Below are 24,686 nucleotides of genomic sequence, written 5' to 3'. Positions count from 1 at the left end.
GTCTTGGAAGTTGGTCATGTTTTTGATCAGTAAAGGAAATACTTGTGCAATTAACCAAGAAAGGCATTCTCTTAAAATTGTTACATTTCCTCCAGTTATCAAAATACAAGGATCAGATGTTCACGGTGTTATCACTTTGGGAGGCCATGATGTGCTCAGAAAGTCATGCCTCACAACTCTAAGCCTTGTACATGTATTTGAATAAGTAGCTAGAGATGAAGGGAGAGGAAAAGAAAGAACCCTAAAATGGAATGTGTAGTATTGGGCTCTTATCGATAATGCCGAGTCATACAAAACGAAACGGTAAACAAAACACTTGAATAAAGTTGGGCTTCTTCTTCTACGTTACAAGACTCTGTCTTGTCTTGGTCTGCTTTTTTCCAAGTGGATGCTCAAACATAAAAGACTTAATTGCATGTAACGTTTGTTTAAACAAAACATGTCTCGTGCGTGGAATGGGTTTTGTGTTTGACTTCCGACCTTTTTTGTATCTATGAAGGTCAATATTTTCGACATTGGCTGGCTGGCTAAGGCTGCCCACACGGCCACTATCCTGTAGCGCGTAATTTAACTTAATAACTAAACCCACCCATGAGAAGTCTTTTCATCATTATAAATATTGGCATTCCCATTTCTTATCTTTTATAAATCACTTTCATCAGATATTAAGCTAAAGACAGAAAGCCAGATATGGGTGAGATCAAAGTCAGACGCGTACTCCTCCTCTCTCTCATGTTCCTCTTCTTCTTCTCGGAAACTATTCTTTTGTGTTCAGCTAACGAGCATGGCTCAAGGAATCTTGCAGTGGTTATGAGAAAAGGGGTAAAATACAGAGGGCCTAGCAATCGAAACTCAACATCCTCAGCTTCAACTCTGACGTTCCCAAGCTCCTTCCATATGGGTGCTGTTTCCTCTTTCGTCCTCGCTCTCCTTTTATAGTTTCTGTTTGTATATGATTGTGATTTAAAGATACATAGTGATTGCATTTTATGTTTTTTCTTTAATTTTGTCTGTTTAATTGGTTATGTAAATATATATCAAATGGTCTCAAACTCTGTTTTTAACTCGTGTGTTCCATTACGTATTCTTTCTTGTCAATAATAAAAACAAAAGCGTATCGTCACCAGTCTTCTCGGTTATCCATTGCATGATTCTATAAGCACCTCATGAGAGCCTGCCTGTGCCTGGTCACTGCAGTTGCGGCTTCGAATTTGTTAAGACCAAACGACGACCGAGATGACTCTAGCTAGTAGCTATTAGTGACTCAGAACCATTGGTTCATGTCATGTGCATTCGCAGGTTTTGGTCACATGTGAGAAAATAACGTTTTCAAAGGTGTTACTATTTTGGGCGTACTTGTTTAGAGTTTCTCGCACGAATTTGTCTTTTTCAACAAGTGTCGCCTCTACACGTACTATTGACTATTGACTCTTGGACTGATTCTATAGTTTTTTTTGTGTCGACCGATTCTGTAGTATTATATGGTTGCCGAATTAATATTGCTTTTTGGTGTTGAAATGAGCAAATTACGAATGCATGATTTAAACAATAAAAAATGGTTAAGAAGGAAAGAATTTTAAAATATTGAGAAGAAGATTAATCATGAAATAACGAATGGAGTATGTGATGTCAACACAATCTTTGTAAGCTTTGTTTTTTACTCTCACAAAAACCATATGCGTTATTTAGTGGGATTTTACTGGCACATCAGACTGGATTTATGAAAAGTACCTAGTATTTGCAATGACAAAAGATCAGAAGTGGAAGAAATAAACATGAGGTGGAGTCAAATTTAGACACAAAAGAAACATGTCCAGTTGTCTTTAATCTTCTTTTCTACCTCCAAGAAATTCAAATTAACTTAATTTCAAATCACCCTTCTACATAGGTCTTCAGTTGCCATTCAGTTCTTTCTTTTGTTTGATTTGATTTGGTTTCTGATCTATAACACCAAGTTTTGTTTCGGCTTAATTTGTAATAGTCTCTGTATCGTATGTATTTGGTTTCTACAAACAAAACTAATAGTCAAAAGATTAGTTGAACAAATTTGTACGTGTTGATCGGATGAAAATTTTACATACTTGGAAGTACAATTCAACTGAAAATTTCCAAACAATTATTATCTCGATTGATTTGTTTAATTTGTACAGATTTGCAATTTGTTTCGGTTTCTTTCGGCTAAAAGTTTGTTACCGTTTGAATGAAACTGAAATTAGTTTTGATCGCATTAGTTAATCAAACTGTTCTTTCTCTGTTCTTCGAGATACAGATATGTTTTTTTGGTTATGTAATTTAATGAACATTGTCACATTTTGTGCCTGTGATGGCTTTGTGCTACGTTGGTCAATAATGCAACACTGATAAAAATAAAATATTGCAACATTGACTCGTTTCCCCACTCAGGCAACTAGCTGTAGCGCGTATGTTAATTTTATATTTATCCCTCCGAATAAGACTTTTTCCATCATCATTGATTTACTTTAATAACAACTACTCTGCATTATCTATATAATCACATAATATAATTCACATAATCAACACATTCATCAGAACTAAGCAAAAGAAAATAGCCAAAGATGAGCGAGATCAAAGCCAGACGCATACTCCTTCTTTCCATCATATTCCTCTTCTTCGTCTCCGAGACTCTTCTTTTGTGTTCTGCTAACGAGCATGGCTCGAGGAATCTTGCAGTGGTCATGAGAAAGCGGATAAGAAACGGAGCGCCTCGCAACTCAACATCCGCAGCTTCGACTATGATGTTGCCAAGCTCCTTTCATATTGGTGCTGCTTCTTCTTTCCTCCTCGCTCTCCTTTTATAAGTTCCGTTTGTAGTGATCGTAATCTACATATTCAGAGTGATTGATTTTAATTCTGTCGTTGATATATCCGTTTCATTGTAGTTCTTTATTGTCTAAAATAAAAATAAAAGTGTATCGTCATTTGTCACTTGTAGCTTCTTTTTATGTATTTTGTTTGAAACCATCACATTCCTATAACGTCACTAGATCATTTTACTGCAAAAGAAATCAGGAAAATATATAAAAGTGATTAGAGATTTGCTTTTTTGTTCACGTTCCTATTTTTGGTCTACTATTTGTGGAGCTCGCATGAAACTCTCATCACATACCAGCGGACCTTGACCGATTCTACAGTTTTGCTTACTATTTTTGTTTTATTTTTGATTATGATCTCAAATAAACAAAGTATACAGAAAGAAAGTGAGCATGTAACAAAAACAAGTGTTAAATCTTGAAATTATTGAAAGAATGATGAAAATGTAATTGATGGAATAGATAAAATTAACAAAAACCAAAACATTGTAAAAAAAAACAGACAATAGAGAATGCGTAAATTAAATTAAGGTGACTGAGCGTAGAAGAGTGGACGACGGTACTCGTCGAAGAACTGATCACGATCAACGTAAACGATTGCATAGAGTGCGTAGATGATGCCCGGTATGTATCCCAGAATCGTTAGGATCAGACATATCATGAACTCCGTCTACAAATTTCATTTTTTGATATTTATACAAGCTCTAAAACTAGAATGAAGCCAAATCAAGAGAGAGTGAGAGGAAGACATACAGTGCAACATCCATGCCTTAAACAAACCCCGAGTGGAGGAAGGAGTATGGCGATCATTATTTCACAGCAAATCTCGCACCCATTCGCCATTTCTCAGTCTCTTGATCTCTTTTGTTGGATCATACACTATTTTATGGCGTAGAGGAACTGTGAGAAGAGAAAAAGCTATTTAGCCGAGACAATAGAACACATGACAAGCAATTTATCAAAACGTTACCATGGTTATATATATCATCAACTAGAAACATAACTTCCGTTCGGTTATGATGTTCTATATTTAGACAGGAAATAACAAAAACATTGAACCTAAATCGGATTGAAACTTAAGACTCTGATTTGAAAATATTTTGGATATAAACAATTTAAGTAGAAGGAATATTTTTTACCCTGGCTTATCAAAGTTTCAAAAAAACAAATATATTTTTAACCCAAAAACGTTAGTTAAAGCTTTGACATTCTAAAATATGTTCTTCTAGTTCTTCCTATCTTGCGGCTTGCTGTTTAACAAACCCAACCAATGCATCCTTCTGAACTCTCACAGTAGATGCAAGCTTCTGAACAGCATGTTCGCGTGAGAGTAAGTTTAAGGCATTTTCTTTTCATCAGTAATATTTTGGTTCCCTGTACAAAAATTTAATATCTTATGGTTTTGAGAATGAGAGAACAAATGCATATTCAAATTTTCTTTTTTCAAGGAAAAGAAAATTAAAATGCATATTCAAAAGTCATTATTACTGGAGGAAAGGGCGAGAGCCTTTTGGATTTGACTTTGGGAGAATACATTCGCATTTGTAGAGGCGACCAACATGCTTTATCAATAGTCCTTGGGATTCGACTACTACATGCTTTTTTATTTCTTGTTAATTACTAAGTGCACATGATATGGATCTTATATAGTCCAATATGACAACTTTGTAGCCTCAAGATGATTTTAAATTCCAAGACCTAGGACAATGCGTTTAATTAGACAAACACAGTTTAATCTAAAAAGGTGAGGGTTAGAGATATAGAACCAAAAAGGGGCAAAGCATTTACATGCACACAGTCTGTCTTGTAGCTTCACGTGACTCTCTTTCCCTCCGACAAAAAATAAACAAATTAAAAACTACAGAAAGAGAAAAATGCAGAGGATTAGGGGTAAAACCGGAAACACAGAAAAATACGACGAAGCAGCAAGGCTCCTCTCGAACTGAAGAGAGTCAACGGCTAATGGCATGTTCTCTTGGTCAGGACTACACTTGTTGAGGTGAGGAGGGTGTGGACTATACATAATGGCTCTTAACACAGCTGAAACGGTGGGAATGTATGCCGTTTTGTTACGAGCAAGTAGCCATGTGAGCCCCATGAGCTGACAATCTTTGCTCATCATCTTACTTGCTCTCTCCGTTGTTGTCTTCTTGCTTCCTCCTTTTAATTTGAGCTGTATCCCATATTAAAGAGAAAAAATATTGAAAAATAAAAGTAAAAACAAGAAAAGGTTGCGTGTGAATGGTCAGTGTGTTTCAGAAGGAGGCAGTGCTTTGGGTTATACGAAACAGGAAAGTTTCTGAAAAAGTATGTCACTGATTGTTTGCAACCTAAACGGATACCCAAAAGAAAATACAATGTGCTTGTGTTATGTATCTTTCACCTAAAGAAAGAACAACATGAACCCTAAAACACTAATGGAAACCCTAATTAACACTAATAAAACATGCTTTTCTGAGTTTCAGATTTCATCATGGAAAGAGAGCGACAGTTAGTCACGAATATGAGAATGTAACATTTATTACGCTTTTTAAGGATAATTTTCATTAAATGCAGCGACTCCTTAAAACAGAGGAACATAAAGGATGAAACTTTTATAGTAGTATTAAAAAAACCGAACCTTTTGAAGAGCGCCGAGGCATCTGGTACATCCAGAGTAAGAAGAGTTCCGACATTCCTTCTCGAGATTCTTCACGGCGGCGGTCGGAGTCGCGTTACGGAAACCGGAGGAGACATTGAAAGCGGCGGGGCAAGAGAGAGAGCTTATCTGATGAAGACGAATGCCGCAGAAGCAGAGTATCGCATCGCATGTGGTGTTAGGCTGCGGGATCTTGACGTTCTTGGTCAAAAGCGCGCTCTGCAGCGTGTTGACGCACTTCTGAGAGTCGTCCGGTCTCATTGGCTCGTCGGGATCGGAGGACGCCGGCGTCGGAGCGGGAGCAGGTAGCTGGAGAGCAGAGCGAGCGTGAGCTGCGAAGAGCCAAGCGGCGAGAACAGGGCAGCATCGGCTGCGGTCGAGGTTTCTCCCGCAGGCTTCGTTGACCCCGCCGAAGAGCTCGTCGGAGAGGTCGAGGCGGCAGGTTTGAGCTTGGGTTTCGACCGGGAAGGCCGGTACGGTGTTCGGTGTGACCGGTTCCAGGAGTAGATTGGCTGAGACGATGGGTAAGATGAGAGAACAGAGGATGCTGCTGAGGAGTGAAATGGAACTTCTCTTCATTGTTAAAAGGCTAGAGAGAGAGGGAGAGATTGAGAAACGGATCCTTTTATGAATTATGATGACGCTCTCAAAATCTCTCTGTGACTCTGTCTTTTAGATTCACGAAGAAAAGCAGCCTTCCATTATTCACTATCTTCTCTCTCTCTTTTGGTTCTTTCTATAGGATTATTGTGGAGAGAGAGAGATGTGATTGAAAGAAAAACAAGAGATTCCTGACTTGGCAGTTTCTGGTTTGTTTTAGAGTCTCGCAAACTCTTTGTAAACTGTGTCTGTGTTAGTTCCGAAAATTATAAGGCTTCTGTCTTTTGGTTTGGACTAAACTAGTTACTAAGATCCTTAACTAAAGTAATTAGATCAGGGATACAAATACTGTATAATTCCTATTTATTGTATTTATAGATAATCACGTGTTTTGCATATGTATATCGCTTGTAGGCTTAGGTATAATGGTTGAGCTTTTAATTTTGTAAAATCTCTTTTTTGATCTGAATAATTTAACATTCTTTCAAAAAAATATTTTTTGTAAATGCTCCTAATAATATGTTAAAATGAAAAATAAACTTATGAGAAAGAAAATGAATGGTGGAGAAAGAGATTGAGCTCTAAAACGATGTGAGATGAGATGCGAAATGTAGTATAGTCACAGGAAGAAAAGGGCCAATTTGTAAAGGACAATCACCAAACACACAAACAAAAACTCCAACAATCATATACTATATCATTGATTCGCTTTTTTGAGCATTTGACAAATCAAAAGTATATACACATTGTGTAACGTTTTTTTTCAAACGGGCAGGAAGAGAACCCGGAGCTCGCCTTGGGAAACGGGCCGTCAGAAAAAGTGAAACCAAAAAGGCGAGAAAATGTGTATTTTAGTGATTTTATTTTTCGTTATCTCCTTCTTCTTTTAAAATTTTCAATACCTAATCTTCTTCTCTTTAAGCATTTTCACACATTCTTTGTTTACTTATTGCCTATACCAAATACCTAAATCCCTCTTATTCAAATTCCATTTTGTAAGACTTAAGCTAGTCTCAGCTGCTCCACACTCATCTATTGCTTCAAACAGAAAAAGAGAAATATCATTTTTTTATATGCGATTCTAAAGTAATCCACTCATATTTGATATCAATTGGCTTTTTGAAAAAAAAAAGTCCATTAACTTTAGAATGACCCTATGCAGTTGACTTACATAGCTAATTGTTCCCACAAATAGGCCTTAGATTGGGCTATTAACGAATTAAAGAGCTTCAAAATGGACCTTATATTGGGCCTAGTTAACGTTACATCCCTCTGTTTTTTTTCCCAACGTACCTAATTAACAAATTCTTACCCACCGTTACCAACTTTACCTTAATCCCATCAACATTACTTGGGAAAATGACAATGTTATGCTGCGTAGTACGTACGGTCAGTACGGACTACAGAGAGCCGTGTTAATTAAAAACAACATGAATTGTATTCCGGTTTAGTTCGTTCTCGAGCGAAGATATACGACTTCAACCAACTTTTACGATAGTTTGACTGATGCTTATATTTATATGTTTAGCTATTTATTGTAGGCATCTGCGTATATGGAGAAAATTCAAGATAACTCGCCCTATTCGTTACACATTCCTGAAAAAAGTGTATAGAAAAATATATCTATCTTTGACGGAAAACAATAAGTTTATACATTAAACCATAAAAAGAATGCAACAAAACATGAATCATAGGTGGGAGATATGTGTAGAGATATGCATATGTTGATAATTAAAGTAACCCCATAAAGTCATCAAAGGTAATATTATCCGGAAACCCAAAGTCGAATAAACTGCTGGAGTTGGCTTCTGCTTCAATGTTATTTTGTTGTGGAGAATAATTTGGCGTTGACATGAGTGAGTCTAAGTCCAAACTCTCTGACAGAGGTGGTAATACATCCGAAGGACCGACCTCGAGTCTTGCGTTCACAGGCTCAAAATATGAAGTTTCGTCCGTTGTTGGAGTTGTACACTCGGCTTGTGGTTGAGTGTCTTGAGACGATACTGATGTGTTTGGAGTTTGAAGATTTTGGTCGAGGTTCGATGCGTAAAGTGTATTAGGGTTTGGAAGTGGCTGTTGAGGGGGCAAGAGAAGAGAAGCCAACCTCAATACATCAGGATTAAGCAGAGACGATGCATGTGTTGCTACTGATGAAAAGTTTGGTTGGTTTAAAATCGCGGCTAGAAGTGAGGACAAATCAAGAAGATCAAGACGCGGGGAGTGAGTTACAGGGTCGATGCCACTCCTTACAAGCCGCTTGCGGATGTGAGTGTTCCAATGGTTTTTAATTTCGTTGTCAGTCCTTCCTGGTAGACGAGCTGCTATTGCGGACCACCTATAATCCATCATTCAATTCAATTAGTGGTCAATAAATAATATATAACTCATCAATACTATATTAAAGTATATATAGGTCAATACGTATGAATAATAATAGTTTAGTGAAGTTGATGGCCTAAATGTTGAAATATACGGTCCGCATGCGTATGTATACTCTCGCTTAAAATTAAACGTACAAAAAATTGTAACTAATGGATCGAATATGATTTGTATGAGACTTACTTGTTTCCCATAACACTGTGTAGCTGAATGATAGTTTCTTCTTCCTCGAAGGAGAATCTTCCCCTCTTGATGTCCGGTCTTAGATAATTAGTCCATCGAAGACGGCAGCTTTTTCCACATCTTTGGAGTCCTTTAGTTTGTAAAATACGATTTATAAGTGTGCAATTCAGTTTATAGAGACCATAATCTATCAAGAGATGTGTATATATACTTACCAGCATTTTTAGGGAGAATGCGCCAGTTGCTGGGACCATGAACTCGTATATAGTCGATGAGTTTCTGATCCTCCTCAGGAGTCCATGGACCTTTCTTCACTCCATTCTTGTCACAGCAAGGTAATCTTCCCATCTTTAGTTGGTAACTCAGAAAAGGATGTATACACCGATGGACGTTAGAGAATAATAGTTTCGCTCTCTTATAAAAGGGTCGAAGAGCCTAAAGGAGTTTCTTATGTTTTATAAATGTCAATCCGTGGGTGCACTCTTACCTTCTCCGTTTCATTTGTTTATATAAGGATGTGAATGCGAAGAACTTAATTAACGTGGTAGAGCCAAATGTCAATCGCATTTGGCAAGGGCTTAATATGCCACGTGTCCTTTTGAGCTACTATTATATACAAAAGCAAATATTAGCTTGGCGTAGACAGCATATACTATTAGCTTAACATTTTTTAACAATATATTCGAGAAGCAATCGACATGATAGTGTTGTTGTCTACTTGCATTACAATATATAACTTGGATTCTGTCAGTACGATAATTATACATTTCGGAGTGATTATAAGTACTTCTGTTAAGAGATTAAAAAAGAACTTGTGCATGAGGTAACTATTTAGATGCGAGAGTAATTTTGTTAACCATAATGCCTGATGGTTGTGACTTGTGAGAGTCAGAGTAAAGCACATTGTTGACTTGGCATGGTATATACAGGTCAGTTGACTTTCCATGGATGTTTGCTTTAAAAAACTAAAAAAGGTATGAGAATGTGTTGCGTTGAATTTTGAAATCCAAAGCGTATAGTTTCAATGGGTAAGAGAGTGAGGACGGTAAAGTAGTTGGATACTCTCATCAAATACGCACTTTTTCAGATAACGTGTCAATGGCATGTGCCTTGTGCTATCAAAATTGATGATGAGAAGGCGAATTACAAATTAACTTTTTACTTAAGGCAACTCCCAAGTTCAATAGCAGAGGTTGCTTGTGAAAGGGTCTCTCCGAACAGTCAACCACGTCAACATTATTAAAAAGGATTTCAAAACGCGGATAAATTAAAGCAACCAACAAAAATGATTATGAAAAATAATCGAGGTTTTTTGTTTGTTAAAATGTTGGTGAAAAGCTGTGCAACAAACTTTGAATTACATACGCCCTTAACTCAAGAACCACAGATTCTGGGAAGTTCACACCGAAGCTATTGTCTATTACTTAAAATATGTTCGTTCTCAATGTGTGGATTCATGCAGACTATGACACGTGGGAAGAAATGTATTATGGGGTTGTCGTTTCATTTCATTGCTTGTGCATCATTCCATCTACTCTTAGGTTAGGTTTTCTGGATTAGCCAGAGCGTCAGATGATGATGTCAAATCAAAGATTCTGTCAAGTCATCACATCTTGGGAGCTTCTCGAAAGGGGCCTGCGTATTACTTAATGGGCCACTAGTCGGCTTAATTCGCACACTGTAATGGGCTTAATCCCTTGTAAAATGAACCCATCATTAACGGTTGGCAATAATTGTGTTCCAGTGCCCGAGTTTGTGGCTCTTTTTTTTCAGTCTCCTGCATTAGTGTCATTACAAAATGCTTTTTTTTGCCATTACAAAATGCTCGTTTTTGAATGAATTGAAAAGTTTGAGTAGCTCTGTAATATTGTTATATACTCCATCCGTTTCATTTTATTTGTCATTCTAGACTTCGACACACAGATTAATAAAACATTTAATTTTGTATATTTACTATGAAAAACATCATTACCAATACACCTAACCAAATTTCAACCAATAGAAAAATAGATTAGAATAAAAAATCAATAAATTTTGCATTGAAATGAAAAAACGACACTTATTTTGAAACAAAAATTTTGCTCTAAAACGACATCTAATTCGAAACGGAGGAAGTAGTACTGTTGTAGACAAGTAAACATCCTTACAACCCAAAATTGCAACACCAAAATCATGGATGAGTCTTATTCCACAGGCAGGTTTAGTGATAATGGATATGAAGATGAATTATCAATGGATAATGGATTAATGGTGGTGAGTAGTTTTTTTTTAAGTTTGGTGCAATCATTTATGTCACATTCTTCGTCCTTAGACCATCTTCATCCTAGCTTCATATTTTACTCTGTTTATAGAGTAAATGGAGTAAAATATGGAGTAAGGATGGAGATACTCTTATGCGATATCTATGCATTAAAGTGCTTCAAACTTTGTTTCAATATATAAAACTCATGAAATAATAACTAATGATCAACAACTAGTGACTGATGTACAAAGATCTTGAATAACAGGCAGGGGTCAGGATAACCTCTGGATAATATGGCAGGGTCCTAACTTATTGAATTGCAGATACAATGTCAGGAAACAAACTCGATGAACTAATAGGACATCTATATATGTAGCAAAATCAGCGGCACACACACAAATATACGATGAACACACACATATATGTAGACTATGTATGGAGTGGGAGATCACAAAAAACTGTCTCCATCCAAATGCTAATGATCAAAACCCTAAACTAAAATCTAAAACGTGAGACCTTTTTCAAATGAAAGGCCTCATGGGACAAGAAGAAATTGAGCTTTGTGAAAACTGAGAATTGTCCAAATCATCCCAAAGAGGACTTTCAGGACCCCATCCAGCTGCAACCGCATTGAACCACGCCTCAGCCATCCCTTCCTCTACTCCACCATCACTCACCGCTACTTCCTTGCTCTCCAAGCTACCCTCGCTTGGCTCGTTTAGCTGTGGCGTTTCGGATTTTTTCTGGTGCAGCGAGCTTGACGCATCAGTTTCATCATTGGGCTCGACTTCCTTATCCACAAAACGCTCGGGAAAATTAAGTGTTGCATTATGACCCCTCAATTTAAAAGCTTGACGGTCATAAGCCATTGCAGCTTCTTCAGCTGTATCAAAGGTACCAAGCCAGAGACGTGCTCTGCTCCGTGGCTTACGTATCTCTGCGACCCATTTTCCCCACTGACGTTGTCTCACTCCTCTGTACAGCCTTGTTGAGCTGTATGGGATAACACTTTCTTGGTTCATCATCATCATTCTTCCTCTAGGGCTCAGGTTCAATGTGTCACTCCAATACTTGAACATATACTGCTGCTGTTGCTGAGGAAGTTGAGGACTAAACGAGATCATTTGATTGTGTCCTTGTATTGTATGGTTGTTTTGTTGATTAGTGGGAACGTATCCGAGTTGTTGTTGTTGTTGATGATTTTGAAACGTTGGATCGAGAGAAAAGGGGAAAGCCGGCAATGAGTTAGAAGAAGAAGATGATGAAAATGGGAGATAGGGTTTAGATCTATGATCAGGATTTTTCAATTTCTTGATAGACCTTGGGGACGTCGTTGAAGAAGCTTCTCCTAAAGAAGGATCAATACTTTTACCTTTGGTGATGCAAAGATTGAGCTCCTCGTCAAAGTCCATCTCCGTTTCACTTGTGCCTTAACACTTTGTATTTGTTTGTTTTATTCTTCTATTTGTAAGAGAAAGATGACTCCATGGACTTTATATATGAGAGCACATTAGATGTGGCCACCTGCTTTTAGTATTTAGTTATAGAAATATCTTCAGCTTTCGGTTGACTATTATTATTTCAAATACTATCTTTTTGGGGGGGTTACTATAATCATTTCCTTCCTTCCACTCTAATTCATTCATTCCCCCTCCATTTGGAAAGTTGACAAGATAAAAACACAACGCGGAGATACAAACATTCGCGTCCGTACAGCTACGTGGCACTCTCTGTTCTTTTGGACGGTGAAGACATTCGCTCATGTTTTCTAAATGCGACAAGTCACGAGATCAGGAGATAAGATTAGACTGTTAAAAACAAATATCAAGTTTTGGGAGGTTAATACTAACTGAATGGAATAATTGATGATGATATTGTATCTTGTAATGGTCGGCTAGCCGCGGCTAAGGATAACATCCCACAAGAATTACCGTTTTGATGACAACCTAGTACTTAGTTGGGGATATGATCTATATTTATTATGTATACATAATCTTTGATTATAGTAACCAATCTTTCGGATAGGTGACTGGTCAAATTCATCTTTCACTTTTTTATAATGTTTTTTTTTCTTCTCCACTAATGAAAAGAGACCCGCAAAACCGACCAAGTTGTTGTTTTTCTCGTTTCTTTGGTTTTTAAAACCGACCAACTATCTAATTTATTATTTGGACAGAATCATTTTTCTTCGTAACTAAATGTCAACGTACTATCTCACGTCCATATATATATGCATTATGTTATTCTCGAATCTTCTTACTTGTAGATGATTTACATATGGTTTAAACATTTAGGAATATTATGTAGAAATTTAAACGACTCTTAAAACCATAGCATTATGTAAAAAACTAATGGCAAAAAGTGAGATATACGAAACTTACCTTAGGTCTAGTGGAAAAAGACATGATGCTCGTTTTGAAAAAAATGGTGGTGGTCTAGTGGTAAAGGATCAAGACATTTAGCACAAACTTCTTTTCGTTCTTAGATTCGACTCTCGTCTAATTTTTTTTTTTTTGATGGAATATCAAATTTGTTGATCAAAATGGGAACATTTACAAGCTTATTTATGTACTGCTATCTTTAAAAAATCAAAGAATAAAAGAAAGATCCTAGTTTGGGTGGACTTCAAACCAAAGTCTAAGAAGGCTTTCAAGCTTGTGATTTCCTCTGTATTTCAGTGATGAGATTTTGTTTTTCATGACCCTTCCTATAGCTTTACTTGTTGCTTCCACTGATGCACGCATTCCCCCATGTCTCCGAGTGTTCCTCTCTTTTCAAATAATGTAGACAGATGACTGGAATGCTAGTCGAAGGAGTATAGAATCTAGGCGGGTTCGATGTGGAACCAGTAAAGATGATATGGTGTCATCCCAGTCCGGTGTGATCCGACGTTGAAGGAGACCCTCTGCAGTATTTATCCATACTGTGAAAGTGTAGGGACAAGCAAAGTAGAGGTGGTCTCTGCTCTCATCTCGTTCTCCGCAGAATACACAGCTTTGTTCCATTCCCCAGCCTCTCATTCTTGTATCCGTGGAGAGTTTGTCCTTAAGAGCAAGCCATACCATGAAAGCTTGTCGTGGAACTGCCTGAGGAAACCAGACAAGTCTGTGCCACTGGACCTTGCTCCGCTTCTCGCGAAGGTACTCCCATGTCTGTGCTGCCGAGAAAGCTGGCTTGAAATCATCCTGATTGTGTCTCCATAGTGCGATATCAGGGCCTGCATTTGCATCAGGCAGAGGCGCTGCAGCTATCTTTTCGCAGAGGAGAGGGTAACGGCGACCACCACATCGTCTAATGTTCCAGCCATTTCCACTTACAGCTTCTGCTAAAGTCGTCGATCGGCTTATTCCCAGATATATCCCAGTTCACCTATTATATCCAGCAACTTGCCCACACCAAGCCAATCATCGAACCAAAAAGAAACAGACCTGCCATCTTTTACCTCAAACCGTAAGCACTCGTAGGCAATGGGTCTCAATTTGAGAAGCTTTCTCCAAACCAAAAAGAAACAGACCTGCCGTCTTTTTTCTTTTTTATAGTTAGTCAAAATAGTAACACCACGTTTAAGATCCCTAGTAGTTTTCCCCCAAACTCTGGATACGAAGAAGATCAAATTCGACCAGTGCCACAACCATGACATGAACCTGTCAACGAATAAGCATTTGCTAGGTGCGAAAGACTCTGTAACAAGTCTACTAGTCATATATTTGTTATCCCTTTCTGCAGAAAGATATAATGTATTGATGAATCACAAGCATTTGCTTATATGCTATTAAAAAGATATAACTGCAACCAAAAAAATGTATTACAGACAAGAACAGTTAAGCGCTTGGTCCAATTACTTTGCAAAACAAGACAACATCCGGAAGCTCATAAAAACAATGCGATTAAGACAAATGGCAAGGCCTTCCGTGTCCATAGCGTCACCAAACCAAACCAAACCAAACCAAACAAGATGTAATGTAAGTTTCACGCGCGCAATACCTTGAAGATGATGTAACATTACAAAGGAAGCAGAAAAATATATAGATGAAAAGATAGTCAACGAACACGAATAGCTTCGTGGATACAAAAGTTCAAATCCTAAGCAAGGCAGGCCCATAATTAAGCCCATATATAAGGCCTATTAAAGAGCTTAAAAATCCATATGTAATGTTGACTAGTCAACTAAAAGCTTATTTGGCGATTAGACTATCTTCTTCTTCTACTACTTCTTATTCATCTCTGTTCACCAGTCTATTTCCAGTTACAAATGAGTGGCAGCGACGACCATCTACGGTGGGGAACTACGGCTCCTTTAGCAGCGGAGGATGAAGGAGAAGGACGTGTTCAGAGCTCGGTCAATGCGGTACCGTTTTGTTTGGTGGCAACCGCAGTGTTAATCTCCATCTTCCTTTTACTAGCTCTGTTTGAGAGGTTCATGTTCATTCGACAGACTACATCACCACCATCTTTCCACCAGAAGGTTCCTCCTTTTGCTTCCCCCAAGGTTGGTTTTACTACACCTCTTCTCTCTTATTTTTCTCTTACAATTTTGTCTACGTTTTTGCTTGTGTTGATTTTTAACTTTTAGTCAAGAAACACTCAAGGCTGGTTTATATTGAAGTTTGCATCCTCATGAGGTTTAGATGAACTTAAAACCTTTTGTTTTCTTTTACCCCTGACGATTCATATCCACTTTGATGACGTCTATAGTCAGACTTTGCTTGATTTGTAGAAAATGTAGATCGAGTGTATACTGGTGGAAGCTTATTTTTGTCGTATCTTTGAAATGTTGCAAAGTCCCAAAACAGGATTAGGTTAAATGTATATAAATATTTTACGGGGATACAAAACCCCTTGTTTCATGCAACGAGGTTTGAAAATTCACCGAGCAGAATGAAAAATAAGTTATGTTAATAGTATAAGAGACTTTTCACCACTACTTATTTGTCTACACACTGGTTGTCTTTTACGGGATGATGTCATAAGATAATTAACCTAATGTGTGTTGTATTGTATTGTAGATTGGTGTGTGTGAGAGAGAAATATCAGTTTTGATGCCTGGTGAAGAAGTTCCAACCTTCATTGCTCAGCCATGTCCTCCTTCCTACTCAAGATCATTCTGAAAAAAATCTTCTTGAATTTTCAATTTTTACCGTTATTCACACTCTCATTAGATCTTTTAAAAAAAAAAAAAAATATGAACTGGAAAAGACAAGAGTTTATGTAGTCGAGTGTTTTAGTATAACAGAACAGTGTCATCTGTCTGCTTAAATCAGAGCAAAATAGCAGCAATTTCTATGAATAAAGGTATGGAATTTTGTGAAGCGTTGTGCGTAGTCTTTGCTTTCTACTTTTAAAAAAAGTCAATAAACAAAGACAAAATGAAGATCCTCAAAGATTTGGTTAGGTCGTTACATTTCTGCAATTTACAAATCACAAAAAGAGGAAACAATTATCAGAGGAAGATGAAACATTCCATAGACACTTCAGGGTCCTTCACAGCTACTTTCTCATCTTCTTCCTTCTTCGTCACCTCAACAGCTACTTTCTCCTCTTCCTTCTTCTCATTCACAGTCACCTTCGCCTCCTCTGCTCCGTCCTTCGCCGGCGCCGGTTCTCGCTTCTTCATGGGGCTTCTCCTCGAGGAACTCGGGGCACGAGTCGCCGGAGAACGAGAGCGACGCCTCGGACCTTCTTGCAACCCGGTTCTCGGGAGAGGACCCGAATCCGCCTTTCGCCGGCTGTGGGTAGGGTTTTGTGGAAGGGGTTGATGTTGTTGTCTCTCTCGGACCATCCTGGGACGGAGCTTCCCCTGAGGCGAGTGGCGTCCTCCCGGAGATCTGGAGATTCTCTCAGACATGTTGCGGCGAGAGGTGGAAGGAGGAGGATGTCGGTGGGGTTTGCTGACAGCGTCGTCTTCGAGGATGGAAGCAGCGGTGGCAGTCGTGGCGGTGGAGAAACTGTGAGAGACGCTACATGTGTCGGACTTGTTGTTGTGAGAGATCTCCGGAGTTGGAAGTGAAGGAGGAGGGTTGCGAGGTTCCGGTGCGGTGGGAACGATGTCGGCGACGGGAATGGGGTCAGGTTCAGAGACGGGGACCGGGACGGAGACAGAGACCGACTGGACCACGACTTCTTTCACGGTTTCTTCTTCAATGGGTGGAGGAGTCTTTGCGGCGACGGCGGCGACAGGTGGAGCTGTGACTTTCCCGGCGCTCAAGCAGCATCCCATTTTTTTTTTTTTGGTCTTTAACTTTCTGATGCCTTTCACACTCTCTCTCTTCTCTTCCGGGATATACGTGCATTCTTAATGGGCTTATGTTTGCAATATGGGCCCATACCTACTCTGGGCTCCATTTATATTTTTCTTTGTATTATTTTAATTGTTCTGACGAATCCGAAATTTGTCTCATTGATAATTTCAAGACAAAACGACAGTGCGCTTTTTTATGATCGTTGTAAAAGTAAACTTCAAAAAAATTCAAAATTTCATGCTAATGTGACAGTATCTCGCTTGATAATGACCCGTCAGTGCTGAGACAATTTCAACACACAACAAGTTACAAGGACTTGCCAAATGCCTTGGATGAAATAGAAGAAGATATGTATATGTATATGTATATGTATATGTATATGTATATGTATATGTACATGTGATGTGACAAATCTTACAAATCTCAGTAACATGCTGAATAATCCCAAAAACTCTCTTGTGCTACTGCAAAATCTATTGGTGAGGAGGTATCATTTCATAGGTAACAAACGTTTTACATGGTTCCATGTGAAAATAAAACAATAATGGGCTCGTAATATTCTTAAACTTAAAGCCCATGCTTATTAATTGAATAATTCAATTCCAAGCCCATTAATTTGTATAAAGTAAACCAATCACAAGAAACAAAATAACACAAATTGTTAGTGAAGCCGTCCACAACAATAAAGTTCACCTCCCATCTGCATACTTTTATGGGATCAACTAGGAGGGAAGAGAGTAAAGATGTTGACATCAATTACATTTTAGTCCAAATGCATCTACTTTTCTTTCTAAGACGCATCATATCATGTTTTTTTCTCAACCAGGATAGTGATATATCAACTGAACTAATATAAATCAGTAGCCTAAATAAATATTTTATTTTTTGAACACAAGCCTAAATAAATATATATCCGACTCTTTTGTTAAGAAGTTGACAATACTAAGCTACAAAAAAAAAGTTGACAATACTATTTCATTGTCTTCCATTTTTAAAAATATACTTCAAATAACAATAACATATGTATATGGTCTATAGACATCACTAGTCTAGTTTCCTAGGAGTATTAAATATGAGTTCCTCGAACACAAAAAATAGACATCATATAGTAGTAGATATGACATTGGGGTTTGAGCGCATTGCGGAATACCTAACAGACATAGATGTCAATGACGTCGTCTCCGTGTACTTTGGCTACTAGTTGTTTTATAGACAACTAGTCTTGATTTTCTTTTTTGAAGAAATGGTTTGCAATTTAATTTACAAAAATGTTACAACTATGACAAGTAGTTTTGGTTTAACTTGTTTTTCAACTAAAGACCCAAACTTTATACATCTATTAAACATCTACTAAAGAAAACAAATGGCCATTGGGGGAGAAATGACTCGGTAATCGAGGAATCCTGAGGAAAAGGGAAGAGCCCAAGAATCTGCAGAACCTCCAAGAGAAGGCAGATAAAGTGTGAACAAAGAAGTACAAAGCAAGAGAAAAAAAAGAGGACCTGAAACACTTGACACAACCCTATTCCTCAACCTATTATTCTTCTCCTCCCTCCCTCCCTCCTCTAATGTGTCTTGTCAAAAAGCTCTCTCTCACGGCACCGCCTCTGCTGCTCTTATCGGCCATAGACATTCTCATAGCCTCACACTGTTATGTAGGTTATATATATATAATGTACATTATTATGATACAGATAATAATAATATTATAATAGTAGTAGTATAGTTTAACAGGACCCATGCCCCCACGAGTCTTGTTTTGTTGGCCAGCTAATAACGCATCCGCCAAAAAAAAGAAAAAAAAAGCTCACATCTTTATTTGTAACCCCAAAATCAAAAGGCCAAAGAAACTATCTTTCTAAGTTATTAATCTCTCTCTTCTCCCAAAAAGCCCCTTAATAAGCTTTTGCTTTGATATCAGATCTCTCTCACTCACGCTTTTGAGATGCGTGCTCCTTTAGGGCTTTCCTTTTATACCCCAAAACGAGGCCTTTCCTTCTCTAATCTCTCTCTATCCCCTTTCTCTCATACGCTATAAACCGGAGAGAGGAGGATTCCAGGAGATAGATAAAGATGTCGTCGAGTGTGATGGAGGAGGTGGAGGAGATACAATGTGGGTCTACGTTGTTCGAGGAAGAGGAGCTACAAGAGATGAGTGGGGTCAACGTTGGTGGCGGTTACGTTGAGGTCATGTGTGGTTGTACTAGCCACCGTTACGGCGATGCCGTTGCTAGGCTTAGGGTTTTCCCCAACGGCGATCTCGAAATCACCTGCGAATGCACGCCTGGCTGTGACGAAGGTCTCTCCTTTATTTGCTCTCGTTTCAGTCTGTTTGCTTTTTTCTGCAAAATGGGTTTTGATTTATGTGCATGTTACATGTGAATGTGTGTGAGATTTAACGTTGATGCCTCTCTCTCTCTCTCTTTTTAACTCTCGAGATGGCTTCTACTATTTTAAGGCAGCAACGAGGGTTTGTTGTTTCTTTAGGCTGTGTCGTATTCTTTTCATTTGCTTTACTGATTGGTCTCTGCTAAGATGACTAAAGTTTAAGTCTTTAGCGTGATTACATCTGAATCAACAACTATGCATCTTTCTTTCTTACCAAAAAAAATAAAACTAGTTACCATATGTCTTATGGTTATGGTTGAACAAGTCAATGACTCTTAGTGTATGCTAGCTAGATCCATCCTTGTAAAAATAAAAATAAATGATTTGCTTCATTGTCATGTCTTGGCTGATGGGTCTCTTCGTTAGTGGCCAAAGTCGTAGGCTTTATTGACATATGATATTCCTCTCCTCACTTAATGGACTCTTGATGTCAAAGTTTGATGCAACAACTTCATTGCCAATGTTAGCTTGTACCATTACAATCTCTAGTATCCTTTCTTAAATATGCTGACATGTACAGTTTTTGACTGTAGACAAGTTAACACCAGCTGCATTCGAGAAGCATTCTGGCAGAGAAACGGCTAGGAAGTGGAAGAACAATGTGTGGGTTATCATTGGAGGAGAAAAAGTTCCATTGTCAAAGACAGTATTGCTCAAATACTACAACGAATCATCAAAGAAGTTGAATAGATCAAACAAATCACAAGGCACAAAAGTATTCCACAGAGATGAGTTTGTTGGGTGCATCGAATGTGGCAAAGAGAGGAGGTTCAGGTTGAGGAGCAGAGACGAATGCCGCTTGCACCACAACGCAGTGGCTGATCCAAACTGGAAATGCTCAGACTTTCCATACGACAAGTAAGGTTTCTATATTTTGTTTTGGTCATGGCCTTTAAAATTGAAATAATATAAATGGTGGGTTGCAGGATAACATGTGAGGCAGAGGAAGAGAGAGGAAGCAGGAAAGTGTATAAAGGCTGCACACGTTCACCGACTTGCAAAGGCTGCACTTCTTGCGTCTGCTTTGGCTGCGAGTTATGCCGTTTCTCTGATTGTTCTTGCCAGACCTGCGTCGATTTCACCAGCAACGTCAAAGCTTAGAAGAAAACCAAACATTTTTACTAATGAAAAATGTCTTTTAGAGAGACTACTTGGTTGTTGCATTTAATATTTAAAATTCTGAAACTGTTATATCTACTTGTTATCTTATGGGTCGTTGAATGGAGCAGTTGGAAAAGTTAAAAAAAAAGTTGATTTCCTAGAAGAACATGCAGACGAGCATGCCCGAGTGAGTAGTGCATGTCTTTGATTTTTTTTTGCTAGTGGTGGAAGAAAAAATAAAGTTTATATTTTTAAGTAATTGTTTATTTTAATTGTAGCTAGCTGTTGACAGCTTTGAGAGACGAAGATGTCAAATGGCACCGGCCAGCTACTACGGTCTGTGATTTTTGGAGATGGGACATATGGGAATAGAGACATCTCTCTTCATATTGTCCAAAAAGCCCTGAGCTCTTTATTTGGTACACTGTTAAATTTAAATCTGCATGCTTTTATAGTCATCAACTAACAAAAAGTTGGGTTACATGTTTTTCTAACACCGGCTAAAAGTTGTCACAAGAAAAATATGATATGAGAACCTAGTATTTAATTTTAAACATTGAACGCAATTCCAATGGATCAAAAAACTCAAAAAGTAGCTACACTAAATGAGATCCAATTCCGAAAACCGCTGATTCTTTTAGAGTTTCTCTTGTGCACCAATAGACACCATTGGCCGTCTATGATGTTTTCTTTTTCCTGAAAAACAGTCTCTGAGATGTTCCCATCTGCCATAATTACCAGAAAAAAACATGGTTATCTCCAAGGAGTAGTAATCCTTGCACAACTCCACGTCTTGACTATAACCTACAACAGAAGACTCGTAAAGCTTCAGGATATTTCTGGGACTATCTTTTTATCATCTAGTGATGCAAGGTTGGTGTCTATTTTAATGCAATCTTCGTATATAGCAAGACCAGGACAGGGAAGAAGAGCCAAGAAACTGCAAATTTTTAGGGCAACAGTGATGAGAATAAAGTGGTACGTGTGACTCAATGGAAAGGAGTAGTGATTTCACCTCTTGTACAAGTAAAGCCTGAACAGTAAGCTAGCCATTAATTAACCAGTGTTCCTCCCATCCTATATATGTCATACTAAGGGAAGTTCATACTAAGATTCCAATTTTAAGGAATGGCTGCCATTTTCTTCAAGTTCTGTACCAAGCTTCCTTCATCTTCACCAAGGCTCTACGAGCTTTCAGCTTGTTTTAAAATAGGTGAGTTCCGTACGCAGATACTCGTCCTCCCCCAGAGTTAGGACATAGAGCTACAATTAAAAAATACTTTATTTAATGGGCCGTAAAGCCCAATGTTAACACTTGCTAAAGCTATTTTCTATTGCTCTTGGAGAAAGAAGCTCGAGGAAGAAGACGATGACGATGACGTTCTACGCTCTCTCTTCATCTTCCTTCTCCCGAAATTCTCCCATTCCTGCTATCAGTTTCCCCTCTCTGTCCCGTGTTTCTCAACTTAATGGAGCTTAATAAGCTTACGTCTGCTCCACCACAGTTTTTGAATGCCGGCGCGAGCCTCCGTGGTGAGTTCCCGACTGTGAGACTTAGGGTTTCGACGAGGTGCGAGAGAGAAAATGCACACAACGGTGAGGTAGTTGATGATGCGGAGCGATTCCCGAGGCGAGAGAGCACGATGCCTGATAGATTCAGATACTTGACCAGAGAAGCTCAAGAGACAGTCCTATTAGATGGCCTTGGTTTCTTGGTACGACACCGTTTTCACTTCCGGTTCACTAATTTTTTTTTGTATTTGAACCGGTTTAGCATTTGAACTTGTAGCATTAGTAGTTTGAGGTTTCTTTGATACTTTGTTGCGTAGTTGGATTAGGGGACAAAACATATGATCTTTGCTTATATATGAAGTAACCATCAGGTTGTATATTATCTTCTGTTGCAGCGTTAGCGTTTCTGGTGTATGCGTGGAGAGCAGTCTTGTTTGAGCTATCCAACTGGAGAAATGCTGTTTTCTCTATCGTTACATTACTTAGAGACCTTTCGAATTTTGCATTGGCATTCGTCTTCCACTTTATAGGCGATCCCATCACTTGTGTCATCGCTCTCGTTGAGACTGCAATCTACAGCGTCCGGGGGTTCTACTCCGGGATCGTGGCTTACACACCTGTGAGGGAGTTAACCACGGTGATCCTTTTTGCGTCATCAGTGCTTGCGATAGGAGAAACAGTTGCTCCGAACTCGATCAGCAAGCAGCCGTATTTGGTTACTCTTGCGGGTCTCTTGGGGTACGCGGCAGTGCATAGCTATATCTCAGAGCCGTTCTTCTGGACTGTGTTGGTGGGTTTGTATGGATATTCCCGGTTGGTGAAGAAGAGAGACCATGTGACCTCGGCGCTACCTTGTGCAGCTGTTCTGGCGGGAGTTGGGGAGCCTTGGGTGAGAGTTGTGGTCATCGCAGGGTTTCTGGCTCTAGCTATGCGTCACAATTCAACTAAGACCTCCTCGTCTGCAGATGAAGAAGATAGACAGAGGTTGGGGAAGGCGCCACCAGTGCCGTTGTTGGCTGTTGCATTGGCTATTGGGGTTCGGCTTGCTGCAAAATGGGCTGGTTACAGGCACTTGACCTGGATGATTGTTTGATTTCTCTAAAAGTTTTAAAACGAATTTCTGTATACCAAAAAAGGAAGGGTATTTTGATAGCAATTTGATAACAGCTACTACACTTATGGGCTCTTAGTTAAGGCCCAAGGAATTAAATCTGAGGTCCAGTTAGGTTCAACTGCATTTTTATTAGGGTTTTTACAGGAACCCTATATAATGAAGTCACCTTCTTCTGCAAACATATCTCTCATCGTCAGCTTCTGTTTTGCATTTCTGTACATTGTTTTGATTCTCGTCTTTCTTTCTGGGTGCCTTTTTGATTTTGTCGTTTGTTTGATGTTCTGAAGGAAAGGAACAGTTTTTTTGATTGAATGCCTCACTCACCTTTAGCTTGTTTTCAAGAGTACACAACGAAAATAATGCTAGTCATCGAGGCATAGATTGAATCGCGGTGTATAAACGTGGAGGCACACTTTTCATATAGTTTTGCCTCTAAAATTATCCGCTAAATCGCTTGTTTGCTAATCTACCTTTTAGCTTCTTTTGGTCCCGATCGTATTTTGATTGATTGAACATAAATCATATGGAACACTTGGATCAAAAATAGTTATGTTCGGTTCTTTGAAGCTGGTTGATGGAGATGCCTTGTCCGAGATGAAATTGGTCGATCTCGTAATTAACAAAAGAGTGGACTGCTTGTTAGTTGGATTTAACAGTTGCGACCCTTTTGTGCCTAAACCTGTTGTGGACTGTTGGACTGTTGATTTTTAACTTAGCCATGTACTAAAGTTTGGTTTGCCACAAGAACTATAATATCCTTTTCCAAACACTAATTGGGAACTTCACGAGGGAATGAAGTTCTGCGTTCATTTATCCATAACTTTCTGAATTTCTGATATATTGTCCTCTACCAAGAATTTATGGATGCAAATGTTGCCGAAAGTCTTAAAATAGCATCGAATTAGGAGGGTTCAATAAGCAGATAACCATTGACTTCTTTATCTGGAGAATTAAACAGTTGCGTCAATAAATAATATACACAAAATGCGTTTCAAAGCTTGGTGAGAGATTTTTTAACTAATTCTGAATCTCCTGAACATTGTCCTCCCTGAATCATTCGAGCATTTTTTCTTTTGTAAACCAAAATGATAATGTGTATACAGTTAGAGATTGTGATACATAATAGCTCAACACAGTCATGGTATGTGAAACCATTATTGGACTGTTGAATCGTAATATATTTTGTGATTGCTTGAGGATACTGCAGATATATTCAAAGCTACATGTGATTGCTTTAGGAGGATACTGCAGATATTAGGGGTGGGCATTTCGGTTTAATTTCGGGTTCGGTTTGGGTTCGGTTTGGTTTGGGTAATTTGGGTTTTATAAAACTCAAACCAATTAAAACCAAAGTAGCTTTGGTTTGGGTTCGGTTTGGATTTAATTCGGTTCGGTTCAGTTCGGTTTGGTTTAGATTTAGTTCGGTTTACATTATTATGGTCTAGTTTGGTTCGGTGTA

At 38.6% G+C, this 24,686-nt stretch overlaps 9 protein-coding genes and 1 pseudogene across 9 annotated transcripts; 5 read left to right on the top strand and 5 right to left on the bottom strand.

The window, feature by feature from the left end:
* Positions 1 to 665: 665 nt before the first annotated feature.
* On the top strand, positions 666 to 1,530 carry LOC130503867 (uncharacterized). Its single transcript, XM_056998434.1, has one exon. It carries the CDS (start codon positions 691 to 693, stop codon positions 937 to 939), a length of 249 nt encoding a protein of 82 aa, XP_056854414.1. The 5' UTR covers positions 666 to 690; the 3' UTR covers positions 940 to 1,530.
* A 984-nt stretch (positions 1,531 to 2,514) lies between these two features.
* Positions 2,515 to 2,946, top strand: LOC130508132 (uncharacterized). Its single transcript, XM_057003385.1, has one exon. The coding sequence runs from the start codon at positions 2,577 to 2,579 to the stop codon at positions 2,817 to 2,819; it is 243 nt and encodes an 80-aa protein (XP_056859365.1). The 5' UTR covers positions 2,515 to 2,576; the 3' UTR covers positions 2,820 to 2,946.
* Positions 2,947 to 3,152: 206 nt separating this feature from the next.
* On the bottom strand, positions 3,153 to 4,384 carry LOC130508133 (UPF0057 membrane protein At2g24040-like). The gene is made up of 2 exons (XM_057003386.1): positions 3,585 to 4,384; positions 3,153 to 3,501 (listed from the first exon to the last, which is right to left on the bottom strand). The coding sequence occupies exons 1-2, from the start codon at positions 3,672 to 3,674 to the stop codon at positions 3,358 to 3,360; spliced, it is 234 nt and encodes a 77-aa protein (XP_056859366.1). The 5' UTR covers positions 3,675 to 4,384; the 3' UTR covers positions 3,153 to 3,357.
* A 126-nt stretch (positions 4,385 to 4,510) lies between these two features.
* Positions 4,511 to 6,300, bottom strand: LOC108841708 (uncharacterized GPI-anchored protein At4g28100). The gene is made up of 2 exons (XM_018614469.2): positions 5,452 to 6,300; positions 4,511 to 5,004 (listed from the first exon to the last, which is right to left on the bottom strand). The coding sequence occupies exons 1-2, from the start codon at positions 6,046 to 6,048 to the stop codon at positions 4,690 to 4,692; spliced, it is 912 nt and encodes a 303-aa protein (XP_018469971.1). The 5' UTR covers positions 6,049 to 6,300; the 3' UTR covers positions 4,511 to 4,689.
* A 1,384-nt stretch (positions 6,301 to 7,684) lies between these two features.
* Positions 7,685 to 9,095, bottom strand: LOC130499117 (transcription factor MYB41-like). The gene is made up of 3 exons (XM_056993024.1): positions 8,847 to 9,095; positions 8,632 to 8,761; positions 7,685 to 8,404 (listed from the first exon to the last, which is right to left on the bottom strand). The coding sequence occupies exons 1-3, from the start codon at positions 8,977 to 8,979 to the stop codon at positions 7,801 to 7,803; spliced, it is 867 nt and encodes a 288-aa protein (XP_056849004.1). The 5' UTR covers positions 8,980 to 9,095; the 3' UTR covers positions 7,685 to 7,800.
* A 2,126-nt stretch (positions 9,096 to 11,221) lies between these two features.
* Positions 11,222 to 12,322, bottom strand: LOC108841844 (ethylene-responsive transcription factor ERF054). Its single transcript, XM_018614617.2, has one exon. It carries the CDS (start codon positions 12,283 to 12,285, stop codon positions 11,395 to 11,397), a length of 891 nt encoding a protein of 296 aa, XP_018470119.1. The 5' UTR covers positions 12,286 to 12,322; the 3' UTR covers positions 11,222 to 11,394.
* A 2,703-nt stretch (positions 12,323 to 15,025) lies between these two features.
* On the top strand, positions 15,026 to 16,091 carry LOC108829930 (uncharacterized). Its single transcript, XM_018603534.2, is given in 3 exon segments — positions 15,026 to 15,100; positions 15,102 to 15,362; positions 15,880 to 16,091. Coding segments are annotated over 3 exon segments (438 nt in total). The 3' UTR covers positions 15,982 to 16,091.
* A 134-nt stretch (positions 16,092 to 16,225) lies between these two features.
* On the bottom strand, positions 16,226 to 17,121 carry LOC130508130 (uncharacterized). The gene has a single exon (XM_057003383.1). The coding sequence runs from the start codon at positions 17,088 to 17,090 to the stop codon at positions 16,314 to 16,316; it is 777 nt and encodes a 258-aa protein (XP_056859363.1). The 5' UTR covers positions 17,091 to 17,121; the 3' UTR covers positions 16,226 to 16,313.
* A 1,846-nt stretch (positions 17,122 to 18,967) lies between these two features.
* On the top strand, positions 18,968 to 20,709 carry LOC108828588 (protein ULTRAPETALA 1). Its single transcript, XM_018602331.2, has 3 exons — positions 18,968 to 19,411; positions 20,034 to 20,358; positions 20,427 to 20,709. Exons 1-3 carry the CDS (start codon positions 19,186 to 19,188, stop codon positions 20,599 to 20,601), a joined length of 726 nt encoding a protein of 241 aa, XP_018457833.1. The 5' UTR covers positions 18,968 to 19,185; the 3' UTR covers positions 20,602 to 20,709.
* A 305-nt stretch (positions 20,710 to 21,014) lies between these two features.
* LOC108840571 (uncharacterized) lies at positions 21,015 to 24,185 on the top strand (annotated as a pseudogene).
* The last annotated feature ends 501 nt before the right edge of the window (positions 24,186 to 24,686 follow it).

This window comes from Raphanus sativus, chromosome 2 (assembly GCF_000801105.2).
Source record: "Raphanus sativus cultivar WK10039 chromosome 2, ASM80110v3, whole genome shotgun sequence".
Classification (NCBI taxonomy): Eukaryota; Viridiplantae; Streptophyta; class Magnoliopsida; order Brassicales; family Brassicaceae; genus Raphanus; species Raphanus sativus.
The sequence above is the reverse complement of the archived record's forward strand: the minus strand, read 5'-3'. Positions and strand labels throughout refer to the sequence as shown.

Coding starts and splice junctions, on each gene's coding strand:
- LOC108828588 (XM_018602331.2), top strand. CDS start 19,186: ATGTCGTCGAGTGTGATGGAGGAGGTGGAGGAGATACAATGTGGGTCT. Junction 19,412..20,033: donor CACGCCTGGCTGTGACGAAG/GTCTCTCCTTTA, acceptor TTTTGACTGTAG/ACAAGTTAACACCAGCTGCA. Junction 20,359..20,426: donor TCAGACTTTCCATACGACAA/GTAAGGTTTCTA, acceptor GGTGGGTTGCAG/GATAACATGTGAGGCAGAGG.
- LOC130508133 (XM_057003386.1), bottom strand. CDS start 3,674: ATGGCGAATGGGTGCGAGATTTGCTGTGAAATAATGATCGCCATACTC. Junction 3,502..3,584: donor TAAGGCATGGATGTTGCACT/GTATGTCTTCCT, acceptor TGAAATTTGTAG/ACGGAGTTCATGATATGTCT.
- LOC130508132 (XM_057003385.1), top strand. CDS start 2,577: ATGAGCGAGATCAAAGCCAGACGCATACTCCTTCTTTCCATCATATTC.
- LOC108841708 (XM_018614469.2), bottom strand. CDS start 6,048: ATGAAGAGAAGTTCCATTTCACTCCTCAGCAGCATCCTCTGTTCTCTC. Junction 5,005..5,451: donor GCCTCGGCGCTCTTCAAAAG/GTTCGGTTTTTT, acceptor TATGGGATACAG/CTCAAATTAAAAGGAGGAAG.
- LOC130508130 (XM_057003383.1), bottom strand. CDS start 17,090: ATGGGATGCTGCTTGAGCGCCGGGAAAGTCACAGCTCCACCTGTCGCC.
- LOC130503867 (XM_056998434.1), top strand. CDS start 691: ATGGGTGAGATCAAAGTCAGACGCGTACTCCTCCTCTCTCTCATGTTC.
- LOC108841844 (XM_018614617.2), bottom strand. CDS start 12,285: ATGGACTTTGACGAGGAGCTCAATCTTTGCATCACCAAAGGTAAAAGT.
- LOC130499117 (XM_056993024.1), bottom strand. CDS start 8,979: ATGGGAAGATTACCTTGCTGTGACAAGAATGGAGTGAAGAAAGGTCCA. Junction 8,762..8,846: donor CATTCTCCCTAAAAATGCTG/GTAAGTATATAT, acceptor TACAAACTAAAG/GACTCCAAAGATGTGGAAAA. Junction 8,405..8,631: donor CACAGTGTTATGGGAAACAA/GTAAGTCTCATA, acceptor GATGGATTATAG/GTGGTCCGCAATAGCAGCTC.